This window comes from Candoia aspera, chromosome 1, assembly GCF_035149785.1.
Source record: "Candoia aspera isolate rCanAsp1 chromosome 1, rCanAsp1.hap2, whole genome shotgun sequence".
NCBI lineage: Eukaryota > Metazoa > Chordata > Lepidosauria > Squamata > Boidae > Candoia > Candoia aspera.
The window spans coordinates 70,289,736-70,308,166 of record NC_086153.1 but is presented as its reverse complement, the minus strand read 5'-3'; the positions used below and the strand labels follow the sequence as shown (position 1 = coordinate 70,308,166).

The 18,431-nt window shown below is 39.3% G+C and overlaps 1 protein-coding gene across 1 annotated transcript in view; it reads right to left on the bottom strand.

Moving 5' to 3' along the window:
- GREM2 (gremlin 2, DAN family BMP antagonist) overlaps window positions 1-18,431 on the bottom strand; it is a 31,540-nt gene that overhangs the window by 3,737 nt on the left and 9,372 nt on the right. Inside the window, exon 2 of the mRNA XM_063306360.1 lies at window positions 1,043-1,121. Coding sequence (XP_063162430.1) covers window positions 1,043-1,077 — 35 coding nt within the window. The 5' untranslated portion in view covers window positions 1,078-1,121. The remainder of the gene's footprint in view (window positions 1-1,042; window positions 1,122-18,431) is intronic.

The window sequence follows — 18,431 nt, the reverse complement described above, 5'->3', positions numbered from 1 at the left end:
ACTGCTCCACTGTTTATTGGGATTGTCTGTCAATGATAAAGGGCAGTTCTGGAGTTCCAGAAGGAGACATGGCTGCTTTAAAGAGCTATGGAAAGTGCTCCATTCATACTCCTGTCTTCTCCATAGCACTTTTTCTGAATTCTTTTCAAAGTTATGCATGGCATTTGGGGGGCCTAAGGGCACATTCTTCAGAACGTATCTTAGGACCTGGGAAGCAGAGAAATATACTGTATATGATAAATAATGAACCCTTCCCCTACTCATACAAACATACAATCTTACTCCCTCACTTCCATACACCAATAGTCTGTCTCTGCACAAAATCTGTGTGTAAAAGGGGAAACCTACAATTCTTACTCACAGGCATACATAAGACTTATGTTTTTTTTTCTTCTTCCACTGTTTTTAATTGATCTTATAACCAACAAGGAAGGCTTTTTTCAGCTGCTTTCTGGGAAGGAAGGAGGAGCCATAATGGTTATGTTTCCTGCCCATCAGTTAATTGTCAGACTGACTGTGCCCAATAGCAAGAGGACAGGATGCAAAACACAAGAGGCCTGACGGAGCCTGGGAACTGCCTTGCCAGAGGTCTGTCCTAGCCCAATTATGAAATGAACAGACGTAAGTCACAAGGGCCCAGTACAATGCAATTAGTCCAGACCACTCTTCCCAAGCGTAAGGCCAAGTACATTAAGACTGATGCTTACGTAACAAATGTATCCAGCAGACTCTGTTACTTTAAGTAGCATCTTAGGGTCACTTGAAATGGCCCCAGAGAAGTATTTGCTGGCGGGCTTTCTTCTTGACTGTGCTCTATGCAGAGAGACTAGGTAAAATGATACCTCTCTAGCATATAACTGAGAATGGCCACTGTGATTTGCAGAGTTATAGAATACAACAGCACAAGCACCAACCAACTTCAGATACGGCAAAGTTATTGTGTATTTGGGGAGCGGGGAGATATTTTGCTTATGAAGTTAAATGTATACACAGAAAAGAATATGAGTTTAACTTAGGATGTGAACATTTTGAAGGTACTTACCTAAGCAGAAAATTGATGCCAAAATCTTGAGCCATTCACGTTGACCTTCTGGAAGTGGAAGGGAATACTGACTTAGCACCTTACAAAGAAAACAATCATTAAAAAAAAAGACATAATGAACGCTGCTATTTCACCAACATTAGCTACAGTTTTCTGCACAAATTTAAACTATTTATACATTAACTTGACTTATCCTGAATTGTGCCTATTCAGTGACCCCAATTCCTGAAGATGTTTATTTCTAGCTGTTGTAGATTCAAAATCCAGCAGAAATCAATGAGCTTCTCTTGTAAATAAATGTGCCCAGGATCACAGCCAGAATGTAAAATGATTATCTCCATCAAAAGACTCCAGCCAGTCTTCAGAGGAGTCACAGAACTCTACTTGACTAACACTCAGTTATTGTGGCCAAAACCATTGGATGTCAACTGGATATTCAGGCCAAATTCCTTTCCAATCAGCTAATCACAGCCTTCTCTGGAGATGCAACTAAATCTAGTATTATTCCTTTCCTTCTTTGTTGCCAGACCCAGAAATATACAAACAATGAGTCAGAACCTCATCTGAATCAAAGCTCATTTAATTATTCTAAATTCAAGTGATTGGAAAGGAGATGTACAGTACATCATTGCTTTGGATACTGGGTTTTCCTATTTGGTCATATGAATCCAAAGCCCAACGCCTTCGTACAGATTCCTGTAATGGAATGGAATCCCTTCCCTTTTCTTTCTAGTGACCCAGCAGAATAAAAAAAGTATTACATTCATTTTTCCCCATTCTGCATCAGACTCTAAAAGTTCACAAGAAATCTGCCTTTTTGTGTATTTCTCATAGGTATCTTTGTTAAGAGTTTTGCCTAAGAAAAAGGTCTGGTTGGGCTACTGCAATTCACTCTACATAGGGCTTCCCTTGAAGACCATTCAGAAGCTTCAGCTGCTGCGGCATGAGGCAGCCTGGATAGTTATACCAAAGTTCCCACACATAATGCATCTACTTTGGTAACTGCACCAGCTGCACTGCACTCCTTTGGAAATTTACTGACTCCCAAATTCAAGATGCTGATTATTTCTTTTAAAACTCTATATGGCTCAGGATCTGGATAACTTCAAGACTGCCTTCTCCAAACTAAAACTACCCAAGTGGTAAAATCAGAGAGTTGGTGGTGGTCCCATGGAGCCTTCTCAGTACTGGTGGAACAATCTGCCCCAGATATCTGGACTACCCACTTCCTGTTGGTCTTTCAAAGGCCCATAAAGATGTGGCGGTTCAAGAGACCATTTGGGAGGTGATGAGGGCTAGCCACCCCCTAATTGGTGGTGTGTCTATTGTCTACGATATTATACTGGTCAATCTTGCTTTTACTCTTTTTACCCTTGTTGTTGAATATCAATCATTCAGAAGCTGCTGGAACTAGCAGCACAGAAATCCTAGTAAATAAAACTAATAAATATTAAAGAGGCTATAGTATCATAGTAGAAACCCCCAAAACCATTGTGGGCAACAATGCCAGACCATAAAAGTAGTATTAGTGGGTGGTCTTAATTGACTTCAAAAGAAAACATATGTAAAATGTATAATTATATTAAAAAAAATTAATGGGGAAATCAAGAGGGTCAAGTCACTCTAGAACCTTTGGAAGAAACTCAAAACCACAAGCTTAGAAACTCTGGGAAAAGGAGTTTTGTAAGTCAGGAAAGGTACCATCAAGGACAAGAAGTTGCCAATGTGGTTTGAAAACAAGAGAAATTAAGAGAAGAAAATAGGATTCTATCAGAAATGTACAGACTTTCCCAAATAAACAGAAAACAAACATGTTTACACACAAGAAATGCAAATGGTGCAAACACATTATAATGAACTTATGATTTACAGTTGTAATCAAAATTATTCAACCCCTATTGCAAATCAAGTTGTCAAAATGTACAGGCTTTCAGCTGTTTGCAATGAACAAATCAAACAAAAGCTATTGAAATAGCTCAACACAACAAATGCTTCAAGTGGTGTCCCCAAAGTCAACTGAAAATGCAACTTATAATGACTTCTCCAGTCTCAAAATTATTCAACCCCTTCATGGCAAGCATCTTCAGTACTTAGTAGAGCACCCTTTTGCTGTTATGACCTGCTGCAAATGATATGCATAGCCAGACACCAGCTTCTGGCAGAGTTCCTGAGGAATTGTAGCCCATTCCTCATGAGCAATGGCCTCCAGTTCAGTAATCTTCTTGGGTTTGCATGCTGCAACCGCCTTCTTCAAATCCCACCAGAGATTTGCTATGGGGTTCAAGTCAGCTGACTGTTATGGTCACTGTAGAATCTTCCAGGACTACTTCTGCATCCAAGCCTTAGTAGAATTTGAGGTATGCTTGGGATCATTGTCCTGTTGGAAGGTCCAATGTTGCCCAAGCTTCAGCTTCCTTACAGACAGCATGATGTTTTCTCCTAGGATTTCCTGATACTTCAATGAATCCATCTTGCCGTCCACATGCTGGTTTCCAGTGCCAGAGGATGCAAAGCAGATCCAGAGCATCACCAAACCACCACCATGCTTAACTGTAGGCAGAGTGTTCTTTTCAGTGTATGGTTCATTCTTCTTCCCCCAGACATACTGCTGATCCATCGGGCCGAAAAGTTCCAGTTTTGTTTCATCTCTCCGCAGAACAGAATCCCAAAACTTCTGTGGCTTATTTATATGATTTTGAGCATATTGGAGCCAACTTTTCTTGTGCCTTTGGGTCAGTAGTGGTGTATGTCTTGGAGTTCTGGCATGGAAACCTTCTGTGTTTAGTACACGCCTTACTGTGCTCACTGAAACCTCAGTGCCTGTTGCCACCAAGTCTTGCTGCAGGTCTTTTGCAGTCACTCGAGGGTTTCTCTCCACCTGCCTTCTCAGAAATCTGACTGCAGCCATTGACAGCTTCCTTTTTCTGCCCCGTCCAGGTAGTGTAACCACTGTTCCTTTAACTCTGAACTTGCGAACTATGCTTCCAACGGTGTCTCTAGGAACATTCAGTGCCTTCGCTATCTTTTTGTATCCTGTTTTTTGTTTGTGAAGGGCGATGATCTCTTCTCTTGCCTTTTTGGACCATTCTTTTGACTTAGCCATACTGTATTTCTAACATGCAGTTAAACGTGACACTCAACAAACTCCTAGCCAGGTCAGGTATTTTGTGTGTTCCAGCTCAAGCACACCTGGTGCAACTACTGAAGCCCTTGATTAGTTGTATCAGGTGTGCTTGAGACAACACCTGTTTTGCATACTGTATGTGTGCTGTTGTGATGGATTCTATTCAGGGGGCTGAATAATTCTGAGACTGGAGAAGTCATTGTAAGTTGCATTTTCAGTTGACTTTAGGGACATCACTTGAAGTATTTGTTGTGTTGAGCTATTTCAATTGCTTTTCTTTGATTTTAACAGCTGTAAGTTTGTACATTTTGACAATCAACCTGATCTGCAATGGGGGTTGAATAATTTTGATTACAACTGTATAGCAAGGAGAATAAAAAGTAAAGCAATTATTTTTAATACCAGCTACAGATGTGACTGGATTGTTGCAGATACCTGTGCATGAAGTGACATTTTTATGGAGTCTGCTAAAGGTGACAAATGCAGTTTTAGACCATATTGTTTGAACTCCAAGGTGAAACTGATGACTGCTCTTAGACTGCCTGACCAGAAAAGCTATCTTGTGGATGAGAACCCAATGAAGAAATCAATGCAATGTGCTGCTGTGATAAAAAAAGAAAAAAATTTTTATGGAGGAATATTTAGGAAGAAGTATTTTAAAAATTGCCAATATCATAACCCTTCTAAAATATAAATAAAATTAGCATGATAGAAGTGTACAAAATTATGCAGAGCATTAAGAGAAGCATATATTTGTTTTTCCCTCAAAGGACTAGGGTCCAGGGTCATCCAATGAAGTTGAACAGTGAAAAATTCATGATAGATAAAAGGAAGTCAATTTGCTAAGACAAAATGTAGTGATGCCTCCCACTTGGATAGCTTTAAAAGGATTAGGAGGATTAAATTATCACTGACTACCAGTCATGATGGCTCCAGATTACCTTTAGTATCAGAAGTGGTAGGCCTGTGACTATCTGTTGCTGGAGAACATAAATGGGAGATTTCTGCTATGTTCACATTTTGCTTGCACATTTTCCACAGGCATCTGGCTGTTAGCTACTATTGGTAGACATATCAGACAAGTCTTTGGTCCCTTCCTACTATTATCATTGCTTTTCCTACACTAATGATCAACAACTGGAAGCAGCAGAAATTGTGCAGAAATTCCACATTCTCGCAATTAGCAGTAAATGGGGTGGCACTTAAATTTATAGTAGCCTGCAACAGGGAAAAGGTGACATACTTTAGAAAGTAGAGTGCAGTATCTCATGGGAAATGCTATATGAGAGAATATTATAATGCTATGGTCTAGAGGAAAACGGTAAGTACTGTCTTTGAACGTGTTTCTGGCAAAGTTCCTTCTCTGTTACCTGCTTGCCAAAGACTAAACTTAAAAGATTCTGCATATAAAGCAAGCACTCTTCTATAAACTTTAACAGAAATGACAGTGCTTCAACTTTCATGTTAAGAACAAAGTAAAGTCTAAGCAGTACCCAGGAAGATGCACCACTAATATCCATCAGATCCAGTGACTCCCTTGATCAAACTAAAAAGCAAGACAGACCTGGAAATTTTAATATTATAGCAAGAGCTTCTTGCTGATTCTAACTTTTGCCAGATCTCAGGGTGCTACACCTAAGTCTCAGCCTCAGGACTGATGTGTATCAGCCTTTTAAAAAGAGAACTGATATGGGTGAGATCAATTAACTTGGATCCAGCTTGAGAAGCAGCATTTGCTGCCACACCAACGCTCTAATGACTAGACAACATGGGGCTTCTGCAGCATGGGGAGAATCGTCAACTCCTGAGAGTCATTCTTCAAATATCAGAGGAGTTGAACAGGCCTAGCAGGCAATATTGGCAACACTGCTTCCTAAAGCATCACAATTACTAGGTAAGCCATGCCTGGCAAACAACTCCTTACTGTGCTGTTATTCAAAGCACAGGATTACACTTCAAGAATACCTCAGACTTTCCTTTAAGACCCAGTATTGGCAGCTGTCCCAGTTACAGGTCAGCTCTTCCAATACTGCTTGCCTGAAGTGTAAGGATTTAAAACAGTCACTTCACACAAAATGTTCAGCCAACACAATAACATTTTAAATGTGGTGATCTGAAGATTAGACAGGTTTTACAAAATATCTCTCTGGCTCCATACAACACCATAATCCATCATGTCCTTACTTGTTAAAAAAAATTATCTATTGGTCATAATGTGACAGGGATCCTACAATAATTAAAATGCTGCTGAAGAATGTTGCTTTAATATTTATACAACGTCTAAGTAAAGAAATACATTGGGTAATATGAGGAAAACTGTCAGGGTTCTGTTCTGTAAATCAACCTTTCCAAACCTTATACTTCAGATGTGCTAAGAATTATGGATGATGTAGTTCCAACAAATTCTGAGCGTATCAGCTTGGGGAAGGCTAAAGGAGAACATTTTCCCATCCTGCTGAGCTATGAAGCAAATGCACCCACTCTTTACTTACGCCATACTTCTTTTGGTGGAGGGGGGGAGGTGCCTTCGAGTCACTGTTGACTGCTGGCAACTGGTTATGCATTCTCCAGGTTCAGCCTTATGATAATGGCTAGTATTATTTGTTTCTGTTTCAATCATAGTGTTTGATTTAAAACCACCTTCCCCATCAGCCTTCCTCAACCAGTGCCCATGCTGCTTAGGAACTCTGGGAGCTGTAATCTCAGCATACCTGCATGTTGGGGGAAGCTGCATTACATCAAGAAAACCTGGGACAGTTATTCCATTGCTGCTGAGCTTCTGTTCTCCCCATGGCCTTCCTGCCAACATATTAATTTAAACATCATCTGACCTATCTAGAGGCCTAAGATCATTTTAACTGGATTCATACATTGCACTAAACTATTGTTTATTTAGCTAGGGAGGCTTCACAGAATTCACTAAGCCATACATTTATAATCCCATCATGTCTGGCTTCATACTACACACTAGACCAAAATCAAACAAATCATATTATGGTTCAGCATAGTATGAGGTTCTACTCTGTAATTTGAAACCCATCTATACTTTCTTAGCTCTTAAACCCAAAGCCTCTATTTTTCTGTGTGCAAGCAGGCATGTGCTATAACACTCTTTTCCCAAAAGGGAGAAACCAGACCAAATTGGTATCAAGTGAAAATGACTTGGCCAATGCTCCTGTAATATCTTAGATCTTAGTTACAGCACAGCTTTCAGAAAGGGCCATCAAAACAGTAATTTTGGAGATGAATACTATGACTGCGGTTGATAATTGGAGGGATGACCAATGGATGTGTGTTACACTTCTAGCCTGATTCAGAGCTGTACCCAGCAGATCTCTAATTGCTACAGATAGAGACACAGCACTGAATCTTAATTAGTTTCCATAGAAACCATGATTTCAGGAGAGGAAAAGAGATGTGAACCAAGGACAAAAGCAAAAATAAGCAAGATAAACAATATGTAGTGATACAGTGTGCTATAAAGTTTTTATTGGCACAATTGGAAAAATTGGCCAAGTAAGCAGCAATAAAAATTTTATAACGAGCACTTTTCTCCAGTTTTGTCAGAGGAAAATAGAAAATGTCTAGGAAAGTAAAAGCAGGCTATTTCGGACCATACTTGTTTATCGCACTGGCCTCAATGGCTTTGGAAGAGCCTTCCAGATCTTCTGGTGTCTCTTCAGTGTTCTCTGTGGACAATGGGGGTGGTATCCCAACACATCCAGAGTGGAAATACAGCTTCCATTTGACTCAAGATCTTTAAAACTACTATTGAATAGAAATTTAAAACAAAAACAACTTTCTACAAGGAATTCAACGAATAGTTTATATGGAATGGATGAAGGAGAACCATCAAAGCTCAACTGTTATTTGTGTTCATCTGGCTGAGCTTGGAGCAATTTGATGAACATGCTTTAGAGGGATTCTTGCAGGACTCATAATGAAAATGACAGAACTATACACACACAGACCCTGCTACATACTGTATATCTCCACATGTACCCAGCTTATCCCCTCAGCTTTAAAGCCGACATCAGTTTTGACTTTCACCGAGCCCCTACTTACCTGATCATGTGAGTAAAGATACAGAAAAGGTGTTACACAGGCACGAACTTGGCACTGCTTTGGGAAAAGTGCACACATCGCCTGTATTCCATCAGTCATGCAACTGAGTGCCTTTCTCATACCTAATGCCACTGTCAATTTTTTGAAGGCAGCTCATAGTCATGCACTTGTGTGCACATGTGCATGCACGCACGTAACATAGCAATAAGTTTATTAGACTAGAATCCAAAACATAGTGAAGCAGAAATAAGATCTACTGAAGATAACATTAAGCCTTAGCAAAGATCTTCTGCCAGTGAAATGCAGCCTTTCACATTAAATTAGAAACTAAATAATTTTGCAAAGAGCAGTTACCATTTATAGTGCTAGAGAGAGGTAGTAAACTTGCTAAAGGGAAGGAAACCAGCATGTAGCATTTGTTTTGGTCATATTCATTCTCTGGTTTCCTATACTCCATTTAACAGAAAAATCTTGAAAACATTGTTAGCACCTAATTTACTTTTTGCCAAACTAAGGACAATATTTTAGTTACTGTTCCTGCTCTGAAGGGGAAAAAAAATCCTGCAGCTCTGTTCCTCCTTCCCTAAATCACTGTTTATTATCCTGGTTTTCTAAAAGACTTGTAGAACCTAAAAGTGGAAGGGAGAAAGAATTAATTTCCTCCCCAGAGAATTCTGAGTGATAACTGGGAAAGAGTGCAGGGGATAGACATTATTTTATATATCAATGTATTTTATGAATCACCCAGCTTACAGGAATGAACATTTAAAAATGACAACTGTTACATTTCTTTGCAATCTCAAACATTAACTATATTTAATATTCCTCAAAAGAAGCACCCACATTTAAATTTCAGAACATGGTAGTCCAAATCAATAGTTAAGACAATAGCACCTTGACTCAATGAGCTCTTACAAACAAACTTTGTATCATGGTATTCAGCCCCTTCCCCATTCAATTCATTGCCATTACTGTAACCCCAAAGTTTTCCATTCACCATACTTTCCTATTGGTTGTGAAAATGCGAAAACCTGAAACCAATTTCAAAATATGGTTTAAAATCCCAGTTCATTCTGAAACTCCTAACCACATTTTCCTAGTTTGGATTTAAGAGAATGTTTAATTGAAAATTTCCTGGCATATTACAGTATCCTGAGAAGAGAGGGAAGAAGAGCAGGATGAGGACATAGCAAGTTAGCTAAAGGCTACTGAATCATTCAAAAGTTCTCTTCAAGACATGCATGTTTTTTGGAAATATCCATATTTGTTAAATCCAGTTTAAGCCTAAAAAAAAAGGATGTTTATCAGAATAAGACCCAAATAAAACCACATTAGCCTGAATGTTAAACCTTTCCTTCTGATCTCAAGTAACAAAAGTCTACAGTATGTATTGATTACTGCTTTGCCCTTTCCTTGCAATGCCTGTGAGACTTTGTGTGTGTGTGGTTTTATTTTTTTTATTTTTTTCATTCATCTTAGCAAACGCCGTACCAGGCAAATTGTTTAAGCAATGCAGAGCTGGCCCTAATCTTCCTTGGTGCAATGCAACCCTCTGTACAACGTACAAATGAAGAATTTAGTAATGGTACCACTGGGCAGTAATTACAGCTAATCTATTATGAGCTTCTCTTCCTATATATCCTACTGGCAAACTTAACAGGATGATAATGGGGGCTAACTGATGGAAGTTTCTTTGAGTCCAGATGCACCTTCATATAGCCCTGGACATTTTCTATCAGACTGTATTTCGATTTGTTATTACTCATTTACCTAGCTAAACTAAACAGTGCAGATTTCCCAGCTGCAGTATTTCAGGATGAGATCACAAGAATTTAAGAAGCTGCCTTACATTAAGGGCTTACCTGCACTGCCCATTAGCCCCATAGAACAGGCAGGCAATTGTTTCTGGGGGGCGTCTTCAAAGCAACATCATGGCACACTTCTTTGTTCTGCTTCAGAACACACTTTTCCCTGTCATAACCTCAACTATTTAGGCTAGAACACATTAATTTGTTGCAGGCTAACTACAACAATTCATTGGCTACTTCAGAGAGGAAGGAATCTCTGGGCTGTCTGGAAGCTTAGGGTGAAACCTTTCTATCTGTCTCAGGTGACTGGAAAACAGTAATACAGTGGAACCACGCTAAAAAGAATAATAATAAAGCAAAGGGCAAAATATAAAGCTCAGGGGGAAAAAACTACTTTTCAAAGAAGTTTCTCCTGGGTTTCAAATCAGCAATGACAGACAGACAGACAGATGATAGAATTTTGATTAGATATTTTAACATAGGTGAAAGATAAACATGAAGAAATATTAAGAAAAATTAAGAAATAGAAAAAAAAGTGCAGAAAATGATACAGATAGAAAAAGATATACAAAAAGCAACTTCCGATCTTCTTTACAGCAGTTACAAACAAACTTATTATCCCCCCTCCCTCTTTAAAATTACATTACATGGTTCCCTTCTTCCCATATTCAATCCTTTTTAATCAGCATAAATCAGGAACCTTTGACTTACAAGGCAAGCATTATACTAGCTGTGCTATTGCAAGTCATGTTAAAGTTGGGGCAAAAAATCCTTAAAAATGAACACAGTACTAAGAAAGAAATTCAGAGTTTGTTTTTTTCAATAACCAACTCAGCAACATGGATTCTGTATAGCTGTGCAAAGTTAGCACCTAGGCTGGATTGTACTAACTGTTCATCACAATCCCAGAAAGTTTGCCACCTATTAAAGGAAGAGCTCATAACTAATTGAAACAGCCATAACAATTAGATATAATTATCCATCTATCCATCGATGTGTCTATCCTCTCTAAACTGTTTCACTTATATCTATCTTCACCCAACTTCTATTGTTCTTTTCAGTTACACTAGAGACAGACACTGTTGCTGGGCTGTTGTGGCCCACACTTCCCCCCCCCCCAAACCTATTCTGAGGGGTGGCATTCAAATAGTAAAATTAATTAAGCAATACATTGGGGTTAACTAAGGGTCCAGTGTGTAGGGCATTGATTCAGTATCAGCATATAAGGAGGAAGGTGTTACTATGAATCGTGAGGGGGGAGTCGGGTTTGAGAATTTCCTATTTTTTTTATAGATGTATTAAGCCTATTTGTTGTCCTACATGCTATGCAGGATTATTATGATGATGATTGGTTGCACAGTCAACCAGATGTTTAGACTGGATTTGACATTTATCCACCTATCAAGTTCTTCCCAAAATGATTATCTTGGGTCTTTTGGTCATGGAACAAAACACATACATTAACAAAAATATAAAGGAAATTTAGCCAGAATCTTCTAGCAGAAAATAGTAAATCAATTATTTGAAAAGATACAGATTCTGACACAACAGAATTTTAATGTGCTCCACATATTCTGTATAATAAAGAGCAGTGGTATGTAGATCTGCAGGGATCTGCCTCAACAGGGTGCATTATGCCATACAGGCTAGATGCTCTGCCTCAGTGAGGCCTGTCAACTAAGTATCTAGGCAGGAATTTTCTCATTTAGGAAAAGGGAAGTTTTTAGGAAGTCCCTTTTGTCAACTGGGTATGGCACAGCTGCATGACTCATTTAAAGGAGATGCTTCAATCAAAGATTCATCAAAGCAAGCACCCTAATACAGAGTCAACATAAATATTTCTCTCAGAAAGAGAAATTACTCCTTTGTTCACTGCCTTCTCGAGCAAATTTACCTAAAGCAGAGGTGTTAGGATTCAGGTGAAGCTTGCCTGGACCAGAACCACCCACAATAGACACTACTTCAGGGAAGACCGAATGGGTTAACTTATCAACAGTGCTGACAGGAAAAGAGTGATCTGTCTTCCCCAGAAGGTTTCTTCCCCACTCCATCACTACTTCGACAGGGCCTGAAAGGGCTCTGCATGGACAAGGAAAGGAAACTCTTGATGGTTGCAGGAGGTTGTAATATGCCTCTAAACCTTGTAAGATTCAGTAAAAGCTAGAATCTAATTACAACTGGAACAAGACTTAACTTCAAAGAAACCTACACTGACGATCCAGACACTTGATCTAGCTGACAGCCCAGCCCATGGTTCTGTTCTCCATGCAACATAGAAAAGATTGGATAGTAGACAGGTAGACCTCGTTTAGCAACTACAATTGGGACCAGATATTAAGCAAAGTGGTCCCTAAGTGAAACCATGACTGTGCTTATGATCTTACTTCAGCTTTTCTTTCCTTTACAGACCTGCAAAGGTTGTAAATGCAAGGATTGGTCACAATGTTACTTTTTCATCACCGTGGTAACTGCAAACAGTCACTGTATGAGGCAGTTGCTAAACAAGGACTACAAGATGAGTTAGATTCACTTTGATGAAGAGCATTGTCCCACTGAGATGAAATGAACCTCTTCATCAGAGCAAAGAGGCAACACAGTTTATCTCAACAAAGCACTCAAAGTATTTCCAGCTTCCATGCTGCTGAGAACGTTGCAAGCAATCTCCTCGCAAACTTCTCTACCAGTACCAGGTTCTACACAATCAAGGCGGCTGTGAAGAGTCTTCTTGTAGCCATCTCCACAAACATGTGCCTGTGCCTTTCATTTCAGAGGGAGGCAGAGAGGTGACTCCCAATCAGCCAGCCAGCCAGCCAGCCACACACAATGGCTGAAGGAGGTTTCTGAGCAGGGGCTGTGCCTGTGGAAAAGCCTCTTCCAGCTTTAGCAAGTGCCAGAGGATATTGAGGGGCCGTGAAGCACAGACAAGCAAAGCCACATGGCTGCTTCACTTTGCTCTTAGAAGCAATGGGGCGCCATTGCTTCTCAAAGTAACTTTGAGTGGGTGCTTCATTGGAATTTTCATCACAGCAAAGCACCTCTTCAAAGAATTATGCAGCTCTTTTGGGTATTCTCACAGTAAGAGGTTTTATTTTTTAATGACACATAAGGAAACTCTAAATTCTGGGCTTATGACAAATTGCCTCACCACCAAGGCCTGCTCTCCAAGAGTAAAGGAGAGGACCCACCCAAGAGATAAGAGAAAATGTGTAACCTTGCTCAATATAACACAGACATCCCAGAACCCCTCTACTCCATAACAAATTAACTGCTACTACAATCAATTTCAGGAACTTCTTCACTCTATTTGTTTTTAAAAAACCTGCACAACAGAAGACAGGATAATAAATGCTGGACTATTCTGCAGGGTTGATATACACTAATTAATCCCCTTCTCTGCAAATGAATTAAGTACATTATGGCTTACCTTGCAGAATGTACCAGATTCACAGTCCCTTGGCAATGGTCCTGTTTTCTTACAAAAAAGGCAAAGAGTGACCATCCACAGTGCTTTATAGCTCCAGTTCTAGAAGGGCTACAAACTAGCATTTAAAAGAAATGAATCTGAGGATAATGGCTCCTGGATGGAGCTCTTCCCCCTTGAGAGTACTTATGGTGGAAAATATATTTCATTTCCTTCCTGGATTTATAGCAAAAGTAGTACCTGCTTCAAGTAAATGAGCAGGAGAACGGAAGGTTATTTGAAGGCTCAACGAAGTGATGGAAGTGGGAGGGGAGAACTATGGAAGGGATTGTTTTCTGGTACATTGGCACACTGACTAATTCCTCTATCAAAAATCATGTTTTTAAACTTGTTGCTGTTTTTACAAGGCCGGACTGCCTGGCAACATCTGAAAAAAACATTTAAGATAAAAAGAAAGAACTGTTTTTCCACCCCCAACCCTTGGTAATCTTGAAGTTATTGATCTGTTTGTAAGGTACCAAATGCATTCAGAGAGAAGAGAAGAAAAAGAGTGTGACCAAAGTAGAACTGATAGCTTCTGGAAAGCATCTTTGATAGCTTTCCTTATATTTGTGAGTAACCACTGGAGTCAAAGGACATTTCTAGCTAGATATCAATGGTGAGTATCCAGATATAATGGTAGATTAAAAGAGCCCCCAAATTATGTACAGTTTGTGTTCAGAATGTGAACCGTTCAGGGGGAGTTTCTCTTTCTCTAGCCCATGTCCAGTTTTCCACCAATTCTCAACATATATCTCAAAACGTGTATTTGTGTACTGCTTGGGCACTGGCTATGTTTGCTTGTAAGAGAATAAGCCTAAAAGAATCCAGGAGGAATGTCCTACATGTGCCTCATTAAAACACTGATATTTTCTTGATTAAGTTATCTGTGTAAGGAGGTTTAGTAAATATATGTGAAGGAGGTTTGGGTAAATATATGTGAAGTCTGGCTTCAGCTTACAGATACTTTTTAAAGTAAATCAAATGAGCTGATAGGAAAAGGTGACCTCGACTGAAAAGGAAGGCTGGGTGATTATTATTAGGATTATTTGCTATTAGTTTCTGTTAAGGCTGGACTTGACCTAGTAATTTGGAGAGAAATTACTTTTACTCCTAGCCAAACTCTGAACTCTTTTGTTGATTTCTCAGCTTATATTACTTATTTAGGGGTAAATCCCATTGAACATGGAGGCGAAGTGACTTGGTTCTGATTAGGCATGCATAAGATTGCACTGTTAACCTTCAATTACTCTCCCTCTCATTCTTCTGTCAAAATATTTTAGTCTTCTTTCACATAAAGTTATATTTGCGAAGAATAGTTCTTATTATAACACATTTAAATATGTTATTTCTAACAGCCTGTATACAATGTGAGAAATATGTGCCATCCAGTTCCACTTCTCTCTAGGCTATAGCTGAAACCAAATAGGCCATGCAACTACCTCTTCAGCTTTTCCAGTTCTCCATCCTGCAGAGGACACAAGAAGAATGTCACCAAAGATTCATTGCTCACTGACAAAATAAAACCCCGACTCCTCTCCTTTCCCTGATTCACAGTAAGGAATGGATCTGTCTAATGGTGCTTCTACCATAGGGATTATCCCAAGAATACCTTTGCAAATGCAATAAATGCTGTGAATATATTGTTATGGTGGTAATCCTACTGGAATATATAAATAGATCTTTTGCAGAACTTTGCATTTTTCTAAGGTTGTAATGAATTTTATGGAATACTCCCTCACAAGCTTCTTATCAAAGCAGAAGATCCAAACAGATTAAGAGCATAAGGAGCGTGACAAATCAGACCAAAGCCACTGTATTCCTACAGTGGCCAACTAGATGTCAACGAAAAGCCCATAAACATGATGTGAACTCAAGAGAACTTCAGGGCCAAGAAAATGATACTCAGAAACTCACCCTCTCTGATAGCAGATCCCCTCTTAATAAGGCATCTCACAAATAATTCCTTTTCACATGAAAATGTACAAAGGCTGCTTGGGGGACATTTTGAGACAAGAAGAAACAATGTATCCTTTCTGTCTCCCTCTAAAAATTATCACAGATCATTGGAAACAATATAATACAGTAATAGGGGGAAGAGAATTATGACTCAATTGATTTTGTAAAACAATATATATAGTATTTCTCCAACAGAAAAGAATATATGTAGCTCAGGGTTGAACTATGGAGTTTTTGGTGCTCTCTCAACTTGGTTGTTTGCTTGCAGGTGTTTTATTACCCAATGGTAACATCAGAACACTCAGGAAAGGGCGCACTGATGTTACCTAGTTGGGTAATGAAACACCTGCAAGCAAACAACCAAGCTCAGAGAACACCAAGAACTCCACAAGTATTTCTGGCATTTCATTTATTAGAACCTTAGGAAAGAGAGAAGGCCATATCTACTGTTTTCCAGATCAGCATGAATGTGCATATTAGAAAATCAGTACTTCAAAGAATTTCATATTACACACAGCAACCTAGAAGTGGGCAGGGAGGGGAGAGCTTAGCATCATGACTTGACTATGGATGGTTGGGAAAGAGGGTTAGCTCTTATTTGTAAGCCCCCATCTGTTTGACATCCAAATACCAGATGCTAACAATCTGCTTCCAGAGAAGCAGTTTTCTCCTGTTCTGCATGCTTCATCTCTACTATAGACTTTTCTCATCTAATGCTCTTCACATATGATGGTCACATGTAGCACCCAAGAGCAATAGACTGGCCCTCCAATCCCCCAGTTTTTGTTTAGCAAAGGATCACTGATGCATGTTACATGTTGGATATAGAATATGGAGCTATTCTATAGGGCTTAGGATTTTCTTCAGTAACATTAAAAAGCTCTTTGGGGCGCTTCATGTTTGTGTGTCTGTGTATTTGTTCTTCATAACTGCACTTAATTTCGGTTCAGATTTTTATTCCCTGCAACCCAGATTCCTAAAAAGTTAGTTCAGCTGAGGGCAAGAAAAAAGTACATTACTTTTGTTTGGACAGCTTCCCCATCTCCCCCATTTCTACATGAATGAAGGTACAGATACTGTTCATATCCACACAGGCAGATTTTCTTTGAATACATTCTAAAGCTTATAGCTACAGCTAGAATAGAGTTCCTCTATTATCAACTCAGGACTGCACTGATAAATCTATCAGTCATGAGATAAGTCTCTTCCAATCTCATCACCATACCTCCATTAAATCTGCTGATGCAGAACACATCCATCTATCATACACTTACACTTTCATACCTTAGCAACACAATATTTCATTGATTTATTTCTTAAAGTTCTATCTGCAATTGATCAGACTCTTGGCATTTTAGACCAAGTAAGTACCTAAACAACATGAATTATATTCTAAAACATCCATGATAATATATATACTATCTTCCCAAGAACCTAGGATATAATGTATCAGACAAGCCTGGTTTCTAAGCTGTTCTATAACTGAGACACAGCTGTTCAAAAACAATATTTGCAAGACTTAGCCTCCTGAACTTTATGAGAATGGGGTCAACAATACTTTCTCATAGTGTGCATGGGTTGACTGAGCTAATACTTGCCGGAGAATATGGTCTTGCAAGTATCACAGTGCCAAAGCATATAGGGCTTCAAAGGTCATTACCAGCATTTCAAATTACCCCTGAAGCCAACAGGAAGCCTCTGAAGGACCTAAAGCACTAGCGTAATATGTTCAGGGAGTCCAGTGCCAACCAACAACCAGGCTGTTTGGATTAGCTGGAACTTTTGAATGGTTTTCAAGGGAGCTGATACACCTCACAGAATTGTTATTGTGAGGAAGATAGGCAGGAGAATTAGGTACTTTCACCACCTTGAAGTATATATAAAAAGGTGCGATAAAATATAATAATAACAACAACCTGCACACATACTATGCTGATACATTATATCCTAGGTTCTTAGGAAGAACTCTATGTGAATGAAGGCCAACACCAGCTAAAAAACTGGCAGCTGTGATTTCACCTTGTTATGTTTATAATAATAATATAATAATAAATATATTGCAGTGGTCCAAGTGAATAGTGATGAAGGCATAGGTCACTATTGCAGGATCTCCTGCTCTAGGTAGGATCACAACTGGCACAGCATCTGAAACTGAACAGAGGTCCCTCTGGCCATGGCATCCAGTGGCCTATAAGCAGCAGCCATGAATCCAGGATGACCCCCATGTCATATATTTGCTCTTTCAGAGGCAGTGCCATCCCATGAATGACAATGTCAGAGCTGTGTGCAAACCTCCATGTACAAACAGGAACTCTACCTTGCAGTGATTAAATCTTAGCCTGTTTCACCCCATCCAGACTGTAAAGGTCTCCAGATACTGGTTCAATAAATTGATGACATTTCTGGCACAGCCTGAGGTAGCAAGGTAGAACTGAGTATCATATGACCAATGGACATAGAAAGAAACACATTGCAGGGGTTCTATGACCCTCAGTACATTGTTGTTGTTGTTGTCTTTTTTTAATAGATATGACTGTGTTGTTTTCTTGGCCTTCTTGATATTTTTTCAATTTCCCACTCCTGGAATTTCTTGATGGCCTCATATCCAAGTACCAATCAATTCTGAAATTAGCTAAATACAGTTATTGAGAGCTAGTTTGGAGTAGTAGTTAAAGGCATCAGGCTAAAAATCAGTAGATTGTGAATTCTAGTCCTGCCTTAGGCACAAAGCCAGCTGGGTACCTTTGGGCCAGTCACTCTCTCTCAACCCTAGGAAGAAGGCAACTTCTGAAAATCATGCCAAGAAATCTTGCCAGAAGTCAAGACTAACTTGAAGGCATCAAAACAGTACAGCTAAGAGCTGCCTAATGAACATAACAGGCCACTGTTTTATCACTAAGGAGTCACTGTGATTCTTCCCTGATTCCTGTTATGGAACAGAGGCAGAGATCTTGTTTGAAGACAAAGATATTC